This window comes from Hypanus sabinus, chromosome 9 (assembly GCF_030144855.1).
Source record: "Hypanus sabinus isolate sHypSab1 chromosome 9, sHypSab1.hap1, whole genome shotgun sequence".
NCBI classification, from domain to species: Eukaryota; Metazoa; Chordata; class Chondrichthyes; order Myliobatiformes; family Dasyatidae; genus Hypanus; species Hypanus sabinus.
In genome coordinates, this window is record NC_082714.1 from 125,079,850 (window position 1) to 125,104,127 (window position 24,278).

A 24,278-nucleotide genomic window follows, 5' to 3' on the forward strand; every position below is an offset into this window, starting at 1 on the left:
ACTTTATAAGGCATTGGGCAGACCACATTTCAATAATTGCTTTGGGTTCTATATCTAAAATAGGATATGATGGCATTGGAGAGGGTCCAGAGGAGGCTTACGAGAATTAGCCCAGGAATGAAAGGGACATATGTGGAATATTTGACAGCACTGGGTCTGTAATTGTTGGAACTTAGACAAGTGAAATGGGATCTGATTGAAACCTACCAAATATTGAAAGACCTGAGTAGAGTGGATGTGGAGAGAATATTTCAACTATTGGGACTCTAGAACCAGAGGGCACAGCCTCAGAAAAGAAGGTCCAAATTTAACGAAGGATGCTGAAGATTTCTTCATGGATAAGAAGGCAGTGTATATCAGGTGTAGGTGTAGGATATCAAACAAGTCTTTTGAGATTTCTGGATGGCATCAAAATGGTAATAGACCTTGGTGGGCAAAAGGGGTCTGTGAAATGGCCTTGGCAAGTAGGATCATGGAGAATTCTAAACTTAGATAAGTATATTAGAAGCAACAGGTCACCTAAGGATGCGTAAGTCCTCTCAGAGGCTAGAGGAGTAATCAATATGAGGAGCCAAGGGATTTGAGTACAATTTTAAATTAATACCTACAATTATTCAGCAGGGAGTAGCATGAGAAGGCTGGAAAGTTAAAGGTGAAGTATGTTGATATTCAGGAGCACATCTACTTCAGGAATAAAAAGGAGCTAGAAGTATTGGACCATATTAGGAAAACCATATCTCACAATTCCGAAGGAGTATTTTGAGAGGTTAATGAAGGCAGGGTAGTAGTTCTTATCTATAACTGTGTATGTTGAGTCTCAATATGTCCCTCTGTAACTGAATCTTGGTCTCCCTGTCAAAGAGACCACAGGCAGTCCATATTGGTAGCAACACCTCTGGCTCCATTGCACTGAGCACTAGTACCTCCCAGGACTGCATGCTCAACCCATTGTTGTTCACATTGCTATTGCTAACAGTATCATCAAATCCAGTTCTAACCACGCAATTAAGTTCACAGACTACACAATAGTGGTCAGCAACAATGATGAAACATCATACAGGGAGGAGGTAGGGTAGAGTGTGGACTGGGCATCATTGAGACTGTGCTGACCTGCTGTATCATTGTCTGGTATTGGAATTGCAATGTCACTTTTCATCTTTTACTGCTGCTGTTTCACATAATTATAAAACTGCTTGTTTATTATATTAGCGCCAGTAGAATTGTACAGACTGATATAAACATGCACCTGACACTTCATGACGAACTATCAATCTTCAGGCCATGTCACTCAGAGACTTAGCCCAGAGGAACGATTGTTTGTTTAGCTGTATATATGTCTATGTTTGAATGACAATAAAATTGAACTTGAACTTGATAATAACTATGGAGCTTTGAGCAGCGGACAATCAGCAATTGATATTATTGACAAGAACAAATTAAAGTAAAGCTGGGGCAAGTGGACAGAGTTAGATTGGAGATTTTGAAACCCTAGCTCTTAGAGGCTTCAGTCAGAGAAAGCAAAAGGCAAAAGCTGTAGGTAGAGTTTCCCGCCTCCCTCCTTCTTATCATTTGGTTAGTTAGAAGAGTAGCGATGCCAGGCAGGTTAGTGGAATACTCCTCTTGTGGGACGTGGGAAGGCAGGGAGATCTCCAGTAACCCTGATGACTGTAACTGTGAAAAGTGCATCCAAAAGCAGCTTCTAACACTTCAAGCTAAGGAGATGGAGCAGGAACATTGAACTCTGGATCACTTGTGGGATTGAAGGTGCGATAGATAGGGCATGTAGAGAGGTAGTTACACCCAAGGTGCAGGACACAGGAAACTAGGTGACAGGCAGGGAGGGGAAAGGGGCTAAACAGCTAGTGCAGAGAACCCCTGTTGCTACGCTCCTCAACAACAGGTATGTCACTTTGGATACTGTTGGGGGAGGGGATGACCTAGAAGAGGAAAGCCACAGCTGTCAGGTCTCTGTCACTGAGTCTGACTGTGCGATTCAGAAGGGAAGAGGAGAGAAGGCAAGCTGTGGTGATAGGGGATTCGTTAGGGGTACACTAAGGAGGATCTGCAGATGATAATGAGATTCTCAATGGTATGTTGCCTCCCGTTGCCAGGGTCTGGGTCCTTTGATCAAGTCCTCAGCATGTTTAAGTGGGAGGGTGAACAGCCAGAAGTTGTGGTCCATGTAGATACCAATGACATGGGTAGGAAGAGTAACGAGGTTCTGCTGCAAAGTGAATTCAGGGAGTTAGGTGCTAAGTTAAAGAGCAGGAACTCCATGGTTGCGATCTCAGGATTGCTATCCCCTGCCACTTGCTAGTGGGGCCAGAATAGGGAAGATTATACAGTTGAAGACATGGCTAAGGACTTGGTGTAGGAGGAAAGAATTGGGACCATAATTCTATTAATTCCATGGGTTTTAAAATAGCTAAAGAAAATAGTAGTCTGAAAGGTAACCTCTTCCCTCATTGGGAGATGCAATACGGAATGAATTGCCAGAGGAAGTGGTTGGGAAAGATGCAATAAAAAAATCTAACAGGATTGGGACAGGCTGTTTTCTGGCAAAGGAGTACTTGGTAAGTGGGAAGCCTTCAATAATAACATTTTGAGAGTAAAAAGCTTGCATGTGCCTGTCAGAATAAAAGGTAAAGATAACAAGTGTAGGATTTTTGGATCATTGGGCTCTCTTCCAGGGAAGGTGGGACCTGAACAGAAGCGAAGGTTTGCACCAGAACTGAAGGGGGGCTAATAACATAGTGGGAAGGTTTGCTGTTGCTGCATGGTGGGGTTTAAACTAGAGTTGCAGGGGAGGTGGGAACTAGAATGGCAGAACAGTTAGTGGAGAGGTTGTGGAGAAAGATATTGGTAAAACCTTAGACAAAGTCATGAATCAAAAGGTTGAGCATGATGTGACTAATGTCCTGAGCTGTGTATATTTCAATGCAAGAAGTATTGAAAGTATTGTATGGAAAGTAAATGAGCTCAGGGCATGGGTTAACAACTGGAATTATGATATTGTAGCCATTAGGGGCAGGACTGGTAGCTCAATACATTTTAGATGAGGCAGAGCAGGAGGGATTATAGGAAGAGGGGTGGCATTACAGATCAAGCAAAATAAATGTTCAATTAGGGCAGACTGAGAACTCGTCTAGTTAGTGAGGGATCATGGGTGGAATGAGGAACAAGAAATATATGACAGCATTAATATGGCTATATTACAGACCACCCAACAGTCTGAGGGAATCAGGGGATCAAGTTTGTAAAGAGATTGCAGTCTATTGCAAGAAACATAAGGTTGTTATAGCAGGGGATTTTAAAATTGACTGGGACTCCCATACTGTCAAGCGTGTTGAGGAAAGTTTCCTTAATCAGTATGTAGAAGACCCAATGAAAGAGTGTGTGATACTTGATCTGGTACTTGGGAATGAGACAATGCAGGTGACAGAAGTTTGCGCCACAGAACACTTTGCATCTAGTGATCACAGTGCCATTGGTTTTGAAGTAAATATGGAAAAAGATAGGTCCAGTCCACGGGTTGAGATTCTAAACTAAAGAAAGGCCATTTTTGATGGTATATCAGAAGTGATCTTGCAAGTGTGGATTGGGACAGGCTGTTTCCTGGCAAAGGAGTACCTGGTAAGTGGGAAGCCTTCAATAATAAAACTTTGAGAGTACAAAGTTTGTATGTGCCTGTCAGAATAAAAGGTAAAGATGACAAGTGTAGGGAGCAGTGGTTTTCAATAAACATTGAGGCGCCGGCAGGTAGGAACAAATGAGGGGCTGTGGAGTATAAGAAATGTAAGAGAACACTTAAGAAAGAAATCAGGAGTGCTAAAAAAGTCACGAGACTGCCTTAGCAGCTATGGTGAAGGCAAACAAACAGATTGCAAGGGACAAAATTAGTCCTCTGGAAGATCAGAATTGTAATCCATGTGTGGAGCTAGAATAGATGGGGGAGACCTTAAACATTTTTTTGCATCTGTACTTCAAGAGACAAACACAGAGCCTATAGAAATCAGGCAAAGTGTCATCCAGTTCATGGACCCTGTACAGATTACAGAGAATGAGGTGCTTGCTATCCTGAGCTAAATTAAGGTGAATAAATCCCCAGGGCCTGACAAGGTTTTCCCTTGGACCCCATGGGAAGCTGTTGCACAAATTATAGAGATATTCAAGTCGTCCTTGGTGGCTAAAGAGGTACCAGATGACTGGAGGAAAGCCAAAGTTTAAGAAAAGCTTTAAATATATATCAGGAAATTATAAATGGGAAACTTATTGGAAGATATTCTAAGGGATCATATATATTTGTATTTGTGTACACATGGACTGATTAAGGTTAGTAAACACAGTTTTGTGTGTGTTAGGCTGTGTCTAACTGATCTTATGGAGTTTTTTTTTGAGGAAGTTACTGGGAATGTGAATGAAGGAAAAGCAGTGGATTTTGTCTACATGGACTTTAGCAAGGCATTTGACAAGGTCCCGCATGGGAGTTTGTTCAAGAAGATTCAGACACTCGCCAAGCAAGATGAGGTAGTAAATTGGATTAGATCTTAGCTTCTTGGTGAAATCGGAGTGTGGTAGCAGGTGGTTGCTTCTCTTACTGGAAGCCTGGGACTAGTGGAGTGCTGTGGGATTGGTGCTAGCTTTGTTTTTGTCTGTAATCAATATCAACAATCCGAATGACTATATGGTAAACTGGGTCAGCAAATTTGCGAATGACAGCAGATTGAAAGTATAGTCGACAATGAGGAAGGCTATCATGGCTTGCAGAGGAATCTGGATCAGATAGAAAATGGGCTGTAAAATGGCAGATGGAATTTAATGCAAACGTGTGTAAGGTGTTCCACTCTGATAGGACCAACCAGAGGATGTCTTATACAGTGAATGGTAGATCACTGAGGAGTGTGGTAGAACAAAGGGATCTGGGAATACAGGTCCATAATTACTTGAATGTAGCATCACAGGTAGATAAGGTTGTAAAGAAAGGTTTTGCCATATTGGCCTACATAAATCAAGGTATTAAGTTCAGGAGATGGAGATGTTATGTTGTATAAGACATTGGTGAGGCCTAATTTGGAGTGTTGTGTGCAGTGTTGGTCACCTACCTACAGGACAGATGTATATCAGGTTTAAAAACTCACTCTCTTTGAACAACTTTCATGGTCTTTCTTTGTTTCATGGCTATCTGGAGAAGACTAATTTCAGGGTTGTATATGGATACATACTTAGATAATAAATGAACCTTTGAAAGAGTACAGAGAAAATTTACAAGGATATTGCCAAGTCTGTAGGACTTGAATTATAGAAAAGATTGAATAGGTTATGACTTTTTTCTTTAGAACATAGAAGACTGAGAGGAGATTTGATTGAAGTATACAAAATTGTGAGGGTATAGATAAGGTAAATACAAGCAGGCTTTTTCCACTGAGGTTGGGTAGGACTTCAACCAGAGGTCAAGGTTAAGCGTGGAGGGTGAAATGTTTAAGGTGAACATAAGCGGAAACATTTTCAAATCAGAGGGTCAAGAGAGTGTGGAGTGAGCTGCCAACACAAGAGGAGCATGTGAGCTTGATTTCTATGTTTAAGTGACATTTGGATAGGCATATAGATGGTAGGGGTATGGAGGGCTATGGTCTTACCGGTCGATGGGATCAGGCAGTTTAAATTGTTATAGCATGGACTAGATGGTCTGAAAAGCGTATTTCTGTGCTGTATTTTCTTTATAACTCTATAAGGTGTGAAACTTAACTATAGCTGTTTTTAGCAATAAAATCTATTGCAATGAGATTCAAGATAATTCAATTAAACATGCCAACATTAAAGTATATTACAAGAAATTCTTGTGATGCTATAGAATATAATAGACCGATTACTGAGGAATATAACTTGACGCAGGATAATTATTTCATCAAATGTCCTGTGTTCCCTTCAGGTAAAGAATTTCTCAGAGTTAATGCCACAGATGCAGATGAGATTAACAACCCCAACTCGCAAATTTCGTACTTTTTCACAACTCAGAAATTCTCAAGTTATTTCCAAATGAATCTTTCAACTGGAGCAATAAGTTTAAAAAAATGTCTAAATTATACGGTATGTCAAGTTTTAAATGTTCTTTCTGGCATCATGTTAGTAACATGATAAAATTAACAGGACATGTGAAAAAGACCATCTTAAATTACATTATTTCAATAAGGTTTTGTTCTGATTTATTCAAATCCAATGAAACTTTGCCTGAATGCAGCTGTCAAGTCTGCCTGCAGAAATCAATGTTGTGCTCTTAGTGTATAACCTGATACATGCTTAAAATAATTTGGTAGGCAAAAACTATTCTGTGGAAATTCTCTGGCACAATACTCAGAGTTTATTTTCATAGCATCTATTTATTGCCAGTGTACATTTTTTGTAATATATAGAGTAGAATGGAAATGTGTGCAGAATTTCCAGAGAATTTAATTCTTAATGATAAATTGTATATGCTTTTTTTGTCTAAGTTCAATCATCAGACATCAAGAACATAATTATTTGGTTTTGCATTACTTAACATCCAAAGCTTTAACTGATTTATCAGGAATTTGGTCACAAAATGCATGACTTCTGATGAAACAGGCCAACCAAGACATTAACCTATCATTTCTAAGGCTGGCTGACATGTTTGTTCATGTCTTGGATCTTCTGGTTTGATATTGAATTCTAAATTTTGTGTTTTTTTTAATCTCTTCTCGTCTGTGCCCATGCTTTGAAAATTGTTATAATGTTTCTCATTATATTTTTCTCATTGTATTTTTTTTAACTTAATATTTCTACATTTAGAAGATGAAATCTTACACCCTCACTGTGAGTGCAAGGGACAATGGTGTTCCTGTTCTTAGCAGTACTACAACAGTGCAGATTAATATTTTGAATGCAAACGATTATCTCCCAACTTTTAAAAGAACTGGCAATGTAAGTCATGTTTACTTTCATGCGTGTATGTGTAATTTTTGAAATATACTGATAAAGTCATTAACCTGACTTTTGAGTGTGGATATTCTTTTAAAAGGCCTATCTATACTGGATTAGAAAGTACGTGATCATATTTGCAAAGGAATGTAATTTTTCAGATAACTGCCTATTTGAAAGCCATAGATGAAAAATCAATTGCATTTCTGGGGTAATAATCATTGCTGCACAAATTTAAATAAAAAGTATTTCAGTACAAATTATACTCTACATGTAAAAAGCATAAATGGCTCAGATCAAAAATGCCTTTAAATTGCAACTGAATAAAAAGAATTGATTTTTTTTTGTTATCAGTATATTCAAAATATATTGATTTTGAATATAGCATATTTCAAAAAATGCTATATTAATCAGAATTTTCAAATTAGAGTATAATGCTTTGCAAATCACTATTCTTATTGCAATTAAATCTTGTTAGACCGAATGAAGAGAACAGCCCAAATCCATTAGAAAGCGAGACTAAAACTAAATGGTCACTTTATTACCTGCTTATGGTAAATATTTTCTTAATATTTACAGTATATGTATTAAGTAAGTACATATGTTAAACAAAAATATATTTATTATGTTAGTAGTTTTCTCCCTAAAACTGTTTAATGAATTTCACTGTCTCAACTTGTAGCAGAGGTTAGTTGGTTCCCATAAAACGGTGAACCACTGTACAATGGCCGCAAAGTTTCCCAAGTCTGGGAAAAAAGAAGCTTCTATGACTGCGACTGTTTCTGTCTCCTCACCTGAGATACTTTCCAATTTGGAACCGCATCGACAAGAGATGTTATCTGAATATAAGTCTTCTTTCAGTTCGTTGGAGTCAAAACTGGATCAAATTAACGCCAGAACGTCTATCTCATCTTGAGCTAACCTCCGAAGATTTAAAATGCTGCGTTCAGCAGCTGGAAACCATCTGCTCCAATTTGACTGAGCAAAACACCAAGTTATCTTCCAAAGTAATTAACCTCAAAAGCCGCAGTATGCGTCATAATCTACGAATTCTCGGGTTGCCAGAGGCTATTGAAAGGGGATCCCCGTCGAATTTTTCTCTTCTTTTTTCTGTGAGATTTTCGGGAAGGAAATTTTTTCAACCCTACCGGAATTAGATAGAGCATATCGTGCATATCTCCCTAAGGCCGGCTAGGGCTCTAGGCCACGTCCTGTAGTTCTTTGTTTACATCAATACCAGGTAAAAAATCTTCTCATCATGGAAGCAGGTTGGAGGGGAAAACTGGATTACAAGGGTCACCCCATTCATATCGTGGAAGATTATGCTCCTCAAGTTTTGAAGATGTGTGCCGCGTATAAGGATGTAACGAAAGAGTTTTACAACCTTCTCTGCATTACCCAGCCCATCTCCGAATAACTCTTAACACTGGGGACAAAATGGTTTAATTCAGTTATGGAAGCTCAGAAATTTATTGAAGATCTCCCCAACATTTCGACTTCATCAGACTCGGTCTGATTATTTTAAATGGCTGATAAGTACTTTCTTAGATTTTTTTCTTCATCTTAGTTTTTATTTCTCTCTGCTTTCTTTTTAATTTACAGTACTTTTTTCCATAGTTTTTCACAGGTAGGTTACCCTGGATTATTATTTTGAATTAAGTTTAATATTTTTTGTTGGAATTGTTTCTCTTTATGTATAACTTTGATTCATAGTGCATAAGTTCTCTAGTTTCTGTATTATTAGTTAAACGGAGCTTATGATTATATCACGAAACTGGAAGTTGGGTTTTGGGGTGTATTTTTTTTGAAGAGCCTGTTGCTTTTTTTTGGTAGTAATCTTGTTTTGGGATTTGAGGTGGGGGAGGGTTCTCTAGTGCCAACACTGTACATTTAATTTTTTTGTTATTCTTTGGTATTCAGGACAATTTCTTGTCCAGATTTTCTTGACTTAAATTTTTGCCTCAGAGTTGTTATCTGAATGTTTGATCTTGACTATGCCTACTGCTCTTTAAGGTTTCAAAAATGACAATGGTTAGTCTGTTGAATTTTATAAGCTGGAATGTAAAGGGATTGAACTATCCTGTTAAAAGAAGGAAGGTGTTTTCACATCTTAAGCAACTCAAAGCTGACATTGCTTTTTTGCAAGAAACTCATATTTGAAGCTTTGATAATTCTCGTCTTATGTCACGGTGGGTGGGACAGCATTTCCATTCTTCCTTCCCGGCTAAAGCCGGGGGGAGGGGGTCTCCATCCTCATTAATCAAAAAGTTCCTTTTGAGCTTCATAACAAGGTATCTGATACTAATGGTCGTTTTATTATTGTCTCTGAGAAATTGTTTAATATTGGGGTAGTATTGGCTAACCTGTATGCTCCTAATTCGGATGATGTGAACTTCTTTCAATGTTTTTTCTCTTTATTGCCTGATTTGAACTTATATTCTCTTATGTTGGGTGGTGACTTTAATTGCTGGTTAGATCCAGTTTTGGATCGATCGTCCTCTGTCCCTTGACTACCTACTAAGTCTGCTTTATCTATTCATTTTTTTCTTTTTAGTTATGGTATCTCTGATGTGTGATGTCTTTTTCATCCTATTGAGAGAGATTACTGCTTTTTTTCACATGTCCATCATACTTTTACTAGAATTGATTATTTTTAATGGATAACCAGCTGATTTCATCTGTTTGCTCTTGTGATTATCAGACTATATTGATTTCAGATCATGCTCCAGTTACCATGACTATAAACTTTCCTGTTCTTCATCAAATGAATAAACCATAGAACTATAGAACCATAGAACATTACAGCACAGAAACAGGCCTTTTGGCCCTTCTTGGCTGTGTCAAACCATTTTTCTGCCTAGTCCCACTGACCTGCATCTGGGCCATATCCCTCCAAACCCCTCTCATCCATATAACTGTCCAAGTTTTTCTTAAATGTCAAAAGTAAGCCGCATTCACCACTTCATCTGGCAGCTCATTCCACACTCCCACCACTCTCTGCATGAAGAAGCCCCCCCAATGTTCCCTTTAAACTTTTCCTCCTTCACCCTTAACCCATGACCTCTGGTTTTTTTCTCCCCTGGCCTCAGTGGAAAAAGCCTGCTTGCATTCACTCTATCTATACCGATCATAATTTTATACACCTCTATCAAATCACCCCTCATTCTCCTACACTCCAGGGAACAAAGTCCTAACCTATTCAACCTTTCTCTGTAACTCAGTTTCTCAAGACCTAGCAACATCCTTGTAAACCTTCTCTGCACTCTTTCAACCTTATTAATACCCTTCCTGTAATTAGCTGACCAAAACTGCACACAATACTCCAAATTCGGTCTCACCAATGTGTTATACAACCTCACCATTACATTCCTACTCTTATACTCAACACTTTGATTTATAAAGGTCAATGTACCAAAAGCTCTCTTTACGACCCTATCTACTCGTGATGCCACTTTTAGGGAATTATGTATTTGTACTCCCAGATCCCTCTGTTCTACGGCACTCCGCAGTGTCCTACCATTTACCTTGTATGTTCTACCTTGGTTTGACCTTCCGAAGTGCAATACCTCACACTTGTCCGCATTAAACTCCATCTGCCATTCTTCAGCCCATTCCTCCAACTGGTCCAAATCCCTCTGCAAGCTTTGAAAACCTTCCTCACTGTCCACTACACCTCCAATCTTTGTATCATCAGCAAATTTGCTGATCCAATTTGCCACATTATCATCCAGATCATTGATATAGATGACAAATTACAATGGACCCAGCACTGATCCCTGCGACACACCACTATTCACAGGCCTCCACTCAGAGTAGCAATCCTCCACTACCACTCTCTGGCTTCTTCCATTGAGCCAATGTCTAATCCAATTTTCTACTTCTCCATGTATACCTAGTGATTGAATCTTCCTAACTAACCTCCCATGTGAGACCTTGTCAAAGGCCTTACTGAAGTCCATGTATACAACATCCACTGCCCTTCATCCACTTTCCTGGTAACTTCCTCGAAAAACTCTAATAGATTGGTTAAACATGACCTACCACGCACAAAGCCATGCTGACTGTTTCTAATAAGTCCCTGTCTATCCAAATACTTGTAGATCCTATCTCTTAGTATTCCTTCTAACAATTTGCCTACTACCGATGTCAAGCTGACCGGACTATAATTTCCCGGTTTACTTTTTGAGCCTTTTTTAAACAAGGGAACTACCTGAGCTATCCTCCAATCCTCTGGCACCTGACCCGTGGATATCAACATTTTAAATATTTCTGCCAGGGCCCCTGCAATTTCAACACTAGTCTCCCTAAAGGTCTGAGGGAATACCCTGTCAGGTCCTGGGGATTTACCTACGTTGATTTGCCTCAAGATAGCAAGCACCTCCTCCTCTTTAATCTGTATAAGTTCCATGACCTCCCTGCTTGTTTGCCTTGTTTCCATAAACTCCATTCCAGATTCCTTAGTAAATACAGATGCAAAAAACCCATTTAATATCTCTCCCATTTCTTTTGGTTCCCTACATAGCCGACCACTCTGATCTTCAAGAGGACCAATTTTATCCCTTACTATCCTTTTGCTCTTTACATACCTGTAGAAGCTCTTAGGATTATCTTTCACCCTGACTGCCAAAGCAAACTCATGTCTTCTTTTAGCCCTCTTGATTTCTTTCTTAAGTATTTTCTTACTCTTTTTATACTCTTCAAGCATCTTATCTCCTGTTGCCTATACACGTTATACATCTCTCTTTTCTTCTTTATCAGAGTTCCAATATCCCTCGAGAACCAAGGTTCCTTATTCTTATTCATTTTGCCTTTAACCCTGACAGGAACATACAAACACTGCACTCTCAAAATTTCTCCATTGAAGGCCTTCCACTTACCAATCACATCCTTGCCAGAGAACAACCTGTCCCAATCTACGTTTTTTAGATCCTTTCTCGTTTCTTCAAATTTGGCCTTTTTCCAGTTTAGAAATTCAACCCGAGGACCAGATTTATCTTTATCCATGATCAAATTGAAACTAATGACGTTATGATTGCTGGAACCAAAGTGTTCCCCTACACACACTTCTGTCACCTGCCCTAACTCATTTCCTAATAGGAGATCTAATATTGCATCCTCCCTAGTTGGTACATCTATATATTGATTTAGAAAACATTCCTGAACGCATTTCACGAATTCTAATCCATCTAGACCTTTAACAGTATGGGAATCCCAATCAATGTGTGGAAAATTAAAATCCCCTACAATCTCAACTTTCTGTCTCCTGCAGTTGTCTGTTATCTCTCTGCAGATTTGCTCCTCCAATTCTCGCTGACTATTGGGTGGTCTATAATACAATCCTATTAATGTGGTCATACCTTTCCTGTTCCTCAGCTCCATCCATATGGCCTCAATAGACAAGCCCTCTAATCTGTTCTGCCGAAGCACTGCTGTAATATTTTCCCTGACTATTTCCCCCCACCCTTCATCCCTCTGCTTCTATCACATCTGAAACATCGGAACCCTGGAACATTGAGCTGCCGGTCCTGCCCCTTCTATAGCCAAGTTTGAGTAATTGCTATGATGTCATAATTCCATGTGTCAATCCAGGCCCTCAGCTCGTCTGCCTTTCCCACAATACTCCTCGCATTGAAATATACACACCTCAGAAGATTATTACCACCACATGCAACCTTACTATTTGTGACTTTGCTTGAACTACTAACATCATTTATTTTTACCGCTGTTCCACTATCTACTCTGGCACTCTGGTTCCCACCCCCCTGCAAATCTAGTTTAAACCCTCCCCAATAACACTAGCAAACCTCCCTCCAAGTATATTGGTCCCCCTGTAGTTCAGGTGTAACCCATCTCTCTTGTACAGGTCCCACCTGCCCCAGAAGAGGTCCCAATGATCTAGAAATCTGAAACCCTGCCCCCTACACCAGTTTCTGAGCCATGTGTTCATCTGCCAGAGCATTCTACTCTTACCCTCACTGCCACGTGGCACAGGGAGCAATCCAGAGATTACTACCCTCGAGGTCCTGTTTTTCAACTTCCTACCAAGCTCTCTGTATTCACTCTTCAGGACCTCCTGACTCTTTCTATCTATGTCTTTGGTACCGATGTGTACCACAACATCTGGCTGATCACCCTCTCACCTCAGAATGCTGTGCACGCAATCAGAGACATCCCTGACCCTGGCCCCCGGGAGGCAACAAACCATCCGGGAGACTCTGTCACGACCACAGAATCTCCTATCTGTACCCCTGACCATGGAGTCCCCTATCACTACCGCTCTCCTCTTCTTCCTCCCTCCCTTCAGCACTGCAGAACCAGACTCAGTATCAGAGATCCGGCTGCTGCAGCTTTTCCCAATTAAGCCATCCCCCCCAACAGTATCCAAATCGGTATACCTGTTCTGGAGGGGAATGGCCACAGGGGAACCCTGCACTACCTGCCCTTTCCCCTTCCCTCGCCTGACAGTAACCTAATTACCTGTGCCCTGTTCCTTAGGTGTAACTACCTCCTGGAAGCTACTACCTATAAACTCCTCATTCTCCCAAATGATCCGGGGGTCATCCAGCTCCTGCTCCAGTTCCCTAACGTTGTCTGTTAGGAGCTGTAGCTGGATGCACATCTTGCAGGTGTCGTTGTCAGGGAGACCTCCAGTCTTCCTGACTTCCCACATCCTGCAAGAGGAGCATTCCAACATCCTGCCTGGCATATTCTCTAGTCTGAACAAAAAAAATGCAAAACAGAAACTTACCAGAACCTACCCTCGCCTCTGCCTGCTTCTCACTGAAGCCTGATTGAGACAAAGCCGTCCCACTCTGACTCAGTCCACTCCAATGATGGCCGCTGTATATGGTGGTCTTTCTTTTAAACCTTGGTGCGCTACGTCACGCGCATGCACAGTCTAGCCTCTTTTCCCCGAGCTGTTAATGAAAAGAAAAACTACCTTCTCTCCGTGATGCCTTCGGACTTCCACTTTCAGCCTCTTGATTCGATTAAAAAGGCGTTTCAATCCGACCTTGTTATTGGATAATGATCTTGTAAAATTTATGAAGGACCAGATAACCTTTTTCTTAAGCACTAATATGTCATCTGATGTTTCATCCCATAGTTGTCTGGGATGCTATGAAAGCATATCTGAGTGGTCAAGTTATTTCATTTACTGCAAATCTTAAAAGAAAGACTCTTTTAGAGAGACTAGATCTGATCAGTCAGATTAAAGCAATAGATCAACTATATGCCCAGACTAACAATCCTGAACTGTACGAGAAGCGAGGGAACTTCAGACTAAGTTTGACCTCATTTCTACGCAACCAGTTGAGCATCAATTTCTTGAAAGCAGGAGCCGATCCTGTAAGTTTTTAGTTAACCAACTGAGATGCTCCAAAGCTAAACAACATATTACAAAAATTCAAATGGGAAATGGGAATATTACTTCCAATCATTCTGAAATCAATGATACATTTAAGAATTATTATTCTCAACGTTACACCTCCGAATCTTTAAACAATAATATTTTTGTTGCCCCTTTTTTAAATAGTTTAAACATTCCTTTGCTCTCCTCTGATTTTAAAGCAAAACTCAATGAGCCATCATTATTAGGAGAAACAGAAGAAATATCCTCTGCCATTTCTGCACTGCAGTCGGGCAAATCTCCTGGTCTTGATGGGTTTTCTGCAGAATTTTACAAATCATTTTCCTCACTACTTCCATCTCAGTTATTATTAGTTTTATCTGATTCATTTAATGAGGCATGTATTATTCTTTTACCCAAAAAGGGTAAAGATCTAACTGAATGTTCTTTGTATAGGTCGATTGCTCTGTTAAATGTTGATGTTAAAATTTTGCCTAAAGACCAAACTGGTTTTATCAAAAATCGTCTTCCCCTTTTAATATATGACATCTATTTAATATCTTATATTCACTCTCAAACACGGAGAAAGTGTTTGACTGTGTGGAATGGAATTAACTTTTTGTGGTTTTAGAAAAATTTAATTTTGGACAAAGTTTTATTTCATGGATAAATTGTTATACTAATGTCCCAGCGCCTCAGTTGTGACTAACTCTCAGCAATCCCTGTCTTTTAGCCTTAAATGCGGCACCCAACAAGGATGCCCTTTAAGTCCCTAACTTTTTGATTTGGCTATAGAGCCACTGGCAATTGCACTTTAAAGTTGTCCTGAAGTGACGAGGATTTGGAGGAGAGGTGTTGAGCATAAAGTTTCTCTTTATGCTGACGATCTTTCACTTTTTGTATCAAATCCGTCTACTTCCCTACCCCCAAAGTTTTTACTTCTTTATCAATTCAGCCAGCTTTCCAGTTATAAACTTAATTTACATAGGAGTGAACTTTTCCCTATTAATAGAGAAGCACAGACATTAGTATTTCATGACCTCTCTTTCAAGGTAGATAATAATCAATTTACTTACCCTGGTATTACAGTAACAAGGAATTTCAAGAATCTTTTCTGAGAAAATTTTGCTAATCTTTTAAATTCCACAAAACAGAGTTTGACACAATGGTCACCCTTATCTATGTCTTTGGAAGGTGGAATTAATGTTATATCCTTCCTAAATTTCTATATTTATTTCAGTCTTTACCAATTTTTATTTCTAAAGCTTTTTTTGACTCATTAGACTCTATCATTTTGCCCAATTTATGGAAGGGTAAACTTTTCAGACTTAATAAAGCTTACCTTCAAAAATCTACAAGAGAAGGTGGTATGGCTTTGCCTAACTTCCTTTCATACTATTGGGCAGCCAATATTCGCTGTCTTACCTTTTGGTCCTTCTATCATAATCAGTCTGATTGTCCAAAAAGAACGGCAATGGAGTTGAACTCCAATGAGGATCTTTCTACTTCTGCACTTCTTGGATCTGCACTTCCTTGTCCTTTGACTAGACTAATTGCTAGTCCTCTTATTAAACATACTCTGAGAATATGGGCTCAATTTAGAAAATATAATGGCTTTCATGATTTCTCTTTCTCCAGTCCTATTCTGCATAATCACCTTTTTTAACCTTCTACGCATGACTCAACATTTCATGATTGGCATAGAAAGGGCATTAGGCGTTCTGAAGATCTTTTTATAGATAATTGCTTTGCAACTTTTCAACAATTGTCTGTAAAGTTTAATCTTCCTAATACTCATTTCTTTGGATACCTTAAAATTAGACATTTTATTAACCCTTTATTGTCTAATTTTCCTGAGATGCCCGAGAAAAATGCCGTGGACCTGTTTCTTAGTATTAATCCATTGGGTAAAGGCTTAATATCTTCTATTCATGATAAGTTAATGACCTTGAGGCATTTTCCCTTTGATAAAATTAGAACTGTATGGGAGCATGACTTAAGTATGTCTTTATCTGATGCGGTTTGGGATTCAATTCTTAAGTCAGTTAACTCAACCTCCTTATGTGCTCGCCACTGTCTTTTACAGTGTAAGGTTGTACATAGGGCTCACATGTCTAAATCCAAATTGTCACAGTTTTATCTTGACATTAGTCCTGTTTGTGACAAATGTAAAGTAGGCGTGGCTTCTCTTAATCATATGTACTGGGCTTATCCTGGTCTAGAGAAATTCTGGAGAGAAGTCTTTTAAACTCTATCTCATATTCTTAAGTTCCACTTAGAACCTAATCCTCTGATTGCCCTTTTTGGTACCTTGGGTGAGGCAGATATGCATCTGAGTCCGACTAAATGTCAAACACTATCTTTTGCTTCTCTTTTGGCTATATGCTTAGTCCTCCTCAGGTGGAGAGATGTTGCCCCACCCACCCATGCTCAATGGCTTAATGATATAATGTTCTGTTTAGACCTTGAAAAAATTCATTATTCACTCTTCAATTCGGACATAAAGTTTCAAAAGGTGTGGGGACCTTTTCTCAAATACTTTCATAACTCCCTTTTAGATTAAGTAATTTTTTTTTCAATTCCTTACTTTCAGCTTTTTAAAAAAAAGTTTTATTATTTCTTTGATGGGAATTATATTATCGTTTTGGTAGTAGGCATTAAAACTATTTTTTTTCTTATATATTACAGCTCTGTTGGATTGAATATTCAGATTAATTTTTTTTACATATTGTAATGGTTGGCCTGGAGTTTTGTTGTGGGAGGATGGGGAGGTTACTATCTCTATATGATCTTACTTTGGGTGCTCTTTCCTTATTGTTATGAACTTTATATTTGATGCATGTATTTTGCACTGTATTAATTTTTATTTTGTAGTTGGGTTTTTTTGGTCTGTAGCTGTTCTGTAGAAATGCATAAAAAATTAATAAAATAAAAGGGTGAACCACTGAGTTTCAAATTTTCTGTGATCACAGTAAGTCAGGAAGCAGTTGTGGTGAGATTAATGTTACAGTTGTCGCTTTTGTGTTAGTTTTAGACAATACTAGAAAAATGTTCTTTCTTATTGGGCAGCTGTTATCATTATGGAACAATTAGTGTAACTCTCTGGGATCCTACCATGCATTGACTCTGGCAGAAAGGTTGAATGAGAGGAATCATTTCTGGCATTTTTACTGGGGGATGTTAAATGTGTCTGCTCCAGCCAGGTTTATCGAGGTATGATGCACACCATGAGAAAACATAATGAGAAACAAAATAGTCTGCTTTTTCAAATCTGCTGCTTTTACTCACATTTTTTTCTTTTGCCATTAATACTTAATCACAGAGGACCGTAATCTACTCATATACTGAGCAGACCAATGCTTGTTTATGCTTTTTTTAGATCAGAATGTTGAGGAACCAGCAAGGGAACACACAATTTTAGGTCTATTTTGACATAATGATAACACGTTCGTTAAAGATTCGTTTTTAAGAAACTGAGATCATAATAGATCGGCATTTTATCTAAACAACTAAAATATGTATTTTTAATGAGAATCCTGAGGCATAAATATGAATAATACAAATAATGAATACATGAGGCTTGGATTGGCTGTGATAGATAGTGACACCACATCAGTACATATGACTATAAACAAGCAATGTCTGACAGGTAACAAGTACAATGTTTACAATACACAGTTTGCCCTTCAAGGCAAAAGAGTCAGGTGAATTTAAAGATGCTATGAGATTAAAAAAGAAGTCTCATAATGTTGCCACAGAGGCAATAAGTCTGAGGATTATGGAAATTTTAGAATTCAGCCAAGGAGGACCAAGACAGTGATGTGGAAAGGAAATTAGAATATGAGCATGGCTGGAAAGAGACAAAAGAAAAGATTGTGAAAAGGAAAAGATTAGCAAAAGTTCAATTATGTCCTTCATACACAGAGCCAAGAGAAATTCTTTTAAGGAATGAGGCACCAAAATTAAATGTTTTGTTTATACTATTGTGAATACGTCATAGAAACCCTTTTTGAAATGGTGTAGGACTAATAGTATACAATAAATAAGTAAAAGAAATTAGCAATAACAGATAAATTTATCAAAATGAAAGGTAATACTTCCCAAGAACCAGACAATCTGTATCCCAGGGTTTGAAGGATGTGTCTATGAATATGACAGATGGAGGGACATTTTTCCCAAATGTCACAGTCTATTCACAGTAAAAAGACCCTAATGGGTCTTGTATACAGACCTCAAACAGTATTAAGGATGTGGTCTACAAATTCCAAAGGGACATGGAAAATGTATGCCAAATGGGCAATGGTATAATAGTCATGGGGGATTTCAATTTGCAAGTAGATTGAGAAAATCAGGTTGGTGCTGGCACCCAAGAGTGGGGGTTTCTGGAGTGCCAATGAGATGGCTTTTTAGAGCAACAAGTAAGGTGTCAATAATTTTAAAGAGTATACCAAAAGTTTCTTCAGGTACATAAAGTGTAAAAGAGAGGTGAGAGTGGTTATCAAGCCATTGGAAAACAATGCTGGAGAGATGGTAACGGGGAACAAGGAAATGGTAGATGGACTGAATAAATATTTTGCATCAGTCTTCACTGTGGAAGACACTAGCAGTATGACGGAAGTTTGAGAGTGTCAGGAGGCAGAAGTGTGTGAAGTGGCCATTACTAGGGAGAAGATTCCTGGGAAAGTCTGAAGGCAGATAAGCCACCTGGACCAGATGGTATGCACCCCAGCATTCTGAAGAAGGTGGCTGAAGAAACTGTGGAGACATTAGCAATAATATTCCAAGAATCACTAGATTCGGGTGTGTTTCTGGAGGAATGGAAAATTGCACGTGACAATCCAGTCTTCAAGAAAGGAGAGAGACAGAAGAAAGGAGATTACAGGCCAGTTAGTCTGACCACAGTGGTTGGGAAATTGTTAGAGTCGATTGTTAAAGGTGTGGTTTTGGAGTACTTGGAAGCACATGATAAAATATTGTAGGTCGTATCCAGCATGGTTTACTCAATGAAAATTTTTGACAAGGTGCCCCACATGAGGCTGCTTAACAGGTGAAGAGACCATGTGTCACAGGAAAGATTCTAGAATGGATAAAGCAGTGGCTGATTGGCAATAGGCAAAGTGTGGGAATAAAGGGAGCCTTTATTTTTTACTGGCTGGCTGGTGATGGCTAATGGTGTTCCACAGGTGTCTATGTTGGGACCACTTCTTTTTGCGTTAAACGCCTACGATTTGGATGACAGAATTGATGGCTTTGTGGCAAAGTTTGCAGACAATATGAAGATAGGTGAAGGGTTTCATAACTTTGAGGAAGTAGAGAGTCTACAGTAGGACTTAGGAGAATGGGCAATAAAGTGACAGATGAAATATAGTGTTGAGAAGTATATGGCCACACACTTTGGTAGAAGAAATAAAAGGGCAGTCTATTTTCTAAATGGAGAGAAAATTCAAAAATCTGCAGTGCAAAGGGAGTTGGGAATCCTTGTGCAGGACTTCTTAAAGGTTAATTTGCAGGTTGAATTAGTGGTGATGAAGGCAAATGCAATGTTGGCATTCATTTCAAGACAACTAGAATAAAAAGGCAAGGAATGTAATGTTGCAGTTTTATAAAGCACTGGTGAGTCCTCACTTGGAGTATTGTGAGCAGTTTTGGGCTCCTTATCTAAGAATGTATATTCTGACATTAGAGAAGATTCAAAATTCACAAAAATGATTCTGGGATTGAAAGGTTTGTCATATGAAGAGCGTTTGATGGTTCTGGGCCTGTATACAATGGAATTCCGAAGATTGAGGGGTGACCCCATTGAAACCTATCAAACGTTGAAAGGCCTCAATAAAGTGGATGTGGAGAGGTTGTTTCATTTGGGGGAGTCTAAGACTGGAGGATGCAGTGTCAGGATAGAGGGGTGCCCTTTTAGAACAGAGATGAAGAGGAATCTCTTTAGCCAGAGAGCTATGAACTTGTGGACTCGTTGCCACCAGTGACCGTTTTATCTTATGGTACTGAGTAACTCCCACATGTACCAACAATATTTAAAGTAAGGAGAGAGTCAACGTGGAATATTGAAGAGAAATTACAAGAGAATGTGATTCAAGAAGTGGGGCAATTGGAAAGTAAAAACAGTATTTGGCAAAGTCAACATGAATTTATGAAAGGTAAGCTGTATTCAACAGACCTTTAAGGAAGTTTTGAAATAGGGTGAAATCTGGATATCAGAATACCTTTGATGAGAGATTATAAAAGAAAATTGAGTACAAAAATAGAAATATCGCACCATCATTATGCTGTGACCCTGTTGAGTCCACATCTGTAATATAGTTCATTGGTCTGGATAGATAAAACAAAAACAACAGATTTTAGTTATTAAAGAAATCAAGGGCTATGTGAGAACGCAAGTGGTTCTGCGGTGTTAGATCTGCCAAGATCCTTTTGAAAGTTGGAGATGGCTCAAAGCTGCAAATGACCTTCCCCTATGCAGGTCTTATTCTCATATGTTCTACTGATCACTAATTGTGTGCAGTCTTAAATTTGAATTAGTTTGTTGTTGACTATAAGAATTTTCATTTTGATATTTGTAAACATTGATATGGTTTTTTTTACAAATGTGCTTTGAAATCTTCAGTTTTTAGGTAAAGTTAAAGAAAATGATGACAATGTGGTTGTACTCCGAGTAAGCGTTACTGACGATGACGTTCCACAGACCCCAGCCTGGAGAGCTAAGTATAAAATAATAGAAGGGAATGAAAATGGGAATTACAAGATTGAAACAGATCCAAAGACAAATGACGGCATTCTATCTCTAGTCAAGGTAAACAACTTGCTTTATTTAGCAGTTTAGTACCTGGCTTCTCGGCTTTCTCCAAGTGAAGCTGATCTAGGTCATCTCCATTCACTTCGAGGTTCAATCAAGTCTGATTTAGCACAATATGCTAAATCACTGTGGATCAGAAGTTAATATTTTAATTTTTTTTGCCAAGCTCACTAACAGCAATGTGTTTTATATTTGGAAATATGTTTGTGTTCTACTATAAGAGGATAAGCATTTAAATTGGGAGGGGGCAAGTTCAAAGGAGATGTGTAGGACAAATGTTTTTTACACAAAGAGTGGTGAGTGCCTGGGGCTCTGTCAGGGATTGCAGTGGAGGCAAATATAAAAGAGGCGTTTAAGAGGCACATGAATATGTAGAGAATGGCGAGATATGGACATTATGTAGGCAGAGGGGACTAGTTTAGTTAGGCTTTTAATTGGTTGTTTAATTGGCTCAGCACAGCTCTGAGGGCTAAGTTGTTGTTCCTGTGAGGTACTGTTTTATGTTCTATTAAGTCGTTGGTTTATTCATTAAATATAGGTTTTTATGGAACAGAAGGTAGAATTCTCCTGCCACAGATGTTGGAAGCTGGAGCAAAACAAACTGAAGGGCACAGGGAGTTGAGCAGCATCTGTGAAGGCAAAGAGATAGTTGATGTCACAGGTTGAGACTAAACTCTTCTGGGCTTTTTGGTAATATTAAGATTTCTTTTATGTCCACTGAAATACCTCACCCAAAACACTGCTTTAGTGTATCACTTCCTTGACACTGAACTGGAATATCAGCTGAAGTGATGTGTTTAACCACTGGAAGGGGAACTTAATCTGCCTCAGACACAAAGAGTTACAATTAAATTACAGCAAACATTTACCAACCTAATGCAATAGTCTTTTGAACTGGTCGCTTAATGAAGAGGTTAACCAACAGGTGTATACTATGCTTCAAATTAAGACTCAAAATTAAATAAAATGGATGCCGGTTAATTGAGCCATCAGTTAATTGGCACATCTGCTTATTTGGAATAAATCTTAAAGTGCTAAAAGAAATTAAGAAAATAGCTGGGATTCCCTTTGTGTATTTGGGACACTGTGCTGTTTAATTGGGGCAAGAGACTGTAGCCCAACAGTTTCTAACTAGAGTCCATCACATGAACATCATGTGACTGTTAGACACTACACTGTGCTTAGAGCGAGTAGTTTTTAAATAGTGCCACTTGCGTGTTTGTGTTCAAAAAGCAGTGATTTTTGTCACTGACAATTGACAAGCAATAAGCAGTACAACAATTCAGAACTGATTTGCTCACTGTAGTTACAAACATTCAGGCTTGGAGATGTCAGAAACAGTGAAAGTGAAACAACATCACTACTTCAACACATTAGGAAATAATGAAGAATTTGCAGGTATTGACAATCATCTGCAATGTTACAATGAAAATGAAGATTTGGAGAATACTATCATCAAAAGTATTGTTTGACGGCAGTCCGTTATCTGCACTAGGTGTTTGTTCATTTACAGTCAATCAAAAGAATATGGCAGCATGCACTGCCATATTAATTCCTCCATCGATAACTATTAGGAACCAATACACAGTTTATAGTACTGTAGTAGCTTTGGTAGGGTTCTAAATTGTTATGTATTTCATTTAAATACATACTTTTTTGCTCAGTTAAATGGTAGTTTGTGCTATTTTATACAGTCATGGATTAATAGAAAAATACAGAATGAAACAGGACTTTTGGCCCATCTATTCTGTGCTGAGCCAGTCAAACTAACCATTATACCTTTTTAATTATGTCTATGAAACTTAGGTTAATTGGGCCAACTGCTTAATTAGGCCAAAATGTACTGGTCCTGATATGTCCTACTTAAGTGCAATGCACAGGAGAGAAAAATGGTGGACATGCAGGATGGAACATCAGATTGATCTGAGAGTAGGTTAAAAGATAATCACAACATTATGGGCTGAAGGCCCTGCACGGTGCTGTAATGTTTGATGTTTTATGGAAAAGTGTAAACAGTTGACTTTTCGGGCTGAGACCCTCCATCGGGACTGGAAATAAAAGATGAAAAGTCAGGGTGAGAAGGTGGGGAGGGCAGAGGAAGAAGTACAAGGAAGTAGGTGACAGGTGAAACCAGGAGCAGGGGAGGGTGCAAAGTAAAGAGCTGGGAAGTTGATTGGTGTTAGAGATAATGGGCTGGAGAAGGGGTAATCTGATAGGAAAAGGTAGAAGACTATGAAAGAAAGGGAAGGGAGAGGTGCACCAGAGGGAGGCGATGGGTAGGTGAGAGAGGGAAACAGGAATGGGGAATAGTGAAGGAGGGAGGGGCAGCAATTACCAGAAGCTTTAGAAATTGATGTTCATGCCATCATGTTGGAGGCTACCCAGACAGAATACTTATAAGGTGTTGCTCCTCTAAGCCTCATTGTGGCAGCAGAGGAGGTCATGGACTGACATGTTGGAAGTACTAATTTTCTTTTATTTACAGCATTTAGATTTTGAAAGTGGTTCTAAAGGAAAGCTGAATATCACTGTTGAAAATGAGGAACCCTTTTACTTTTGTTCAGAAGTGGCTAATAAACAAATACCAGCCCCTGACAGTATCTCTGTAGACATCACTGTGGAAAATATCAATGATGCACCTGTGATCCACCCTCCAGAGGTGACAATTAGTCTATTTGAAAATAAATTACCGGATTATGACCTGGTGAAGTTTGAGGCTACTGACCCAGATAACTCTAATCCTGAGAACATCAGGTAAGAGACATTCAACTTTGAAGCATGTGATGACAAAATTACATTTTGAAAAGAAAATATTTTGCCCCATTGGCAAGTAATTATTTTGCCTATTGTCTTTTGTCACGTTTTTCTCCAAAGTAACTGCAGCCATAAGTTTTGAGTCCCGAATCAGCTATACACAGAACTTAGCAAAACTTTCATTACTTTGATACTCTGCAAGATATGCTTCTGAACATATTGACCACAGTTTTGTGAAAAAGCAATAGCATTTCAAAAGGAATTAGCATGTACATTTGGTTGTATTTGAATGCCAAGTGCCTCCTAAACTGAAGTGTGATTGATACGAACCGTATGTAGATATGGTCGAAAGATATGCCTGCCACACTGGATAAAGCAGATACACTTTCAGCTGGAGTATACATCTGGAAATTCTTCAGCATAAAGATTCCA

At 38.9% G+C, this 24,278-nt stretch overlaps 1 protein-coding gene across 2 annotated transcripts in view; it reads left to right on the top strand.

The window, feature by feature from the left end:
• LOC132399783 (cadherin-like protein 26) overlaps positions 1-24,278 on the top strand; it is an 81,787-nt gene that overhangs the window by 23,947 nt on the left and 33,562 nt on the right. For both annotated transcript variants that reach the window (XM_059980519.1, XM_059980520.1), the window contains 4 exons: positions 5,930-6,087; positions 6,808-6,939; positions 20,904-21,089; positions 23,578-23,846. In XM_059980519.1, the coding sequence (XP_059836502.1) occupies positions 5,930-6,087; positions 6,808-6,939; positions 20,904-21,089; positions 23,578-23,846 (745 nt within the window). The remainder of the gene's footprint in view (positions 1-5,929; positions 6,088-6,807; positions 6,940-20,903; positions 21,090-23,577; positions 23,847-24,278) is intronic.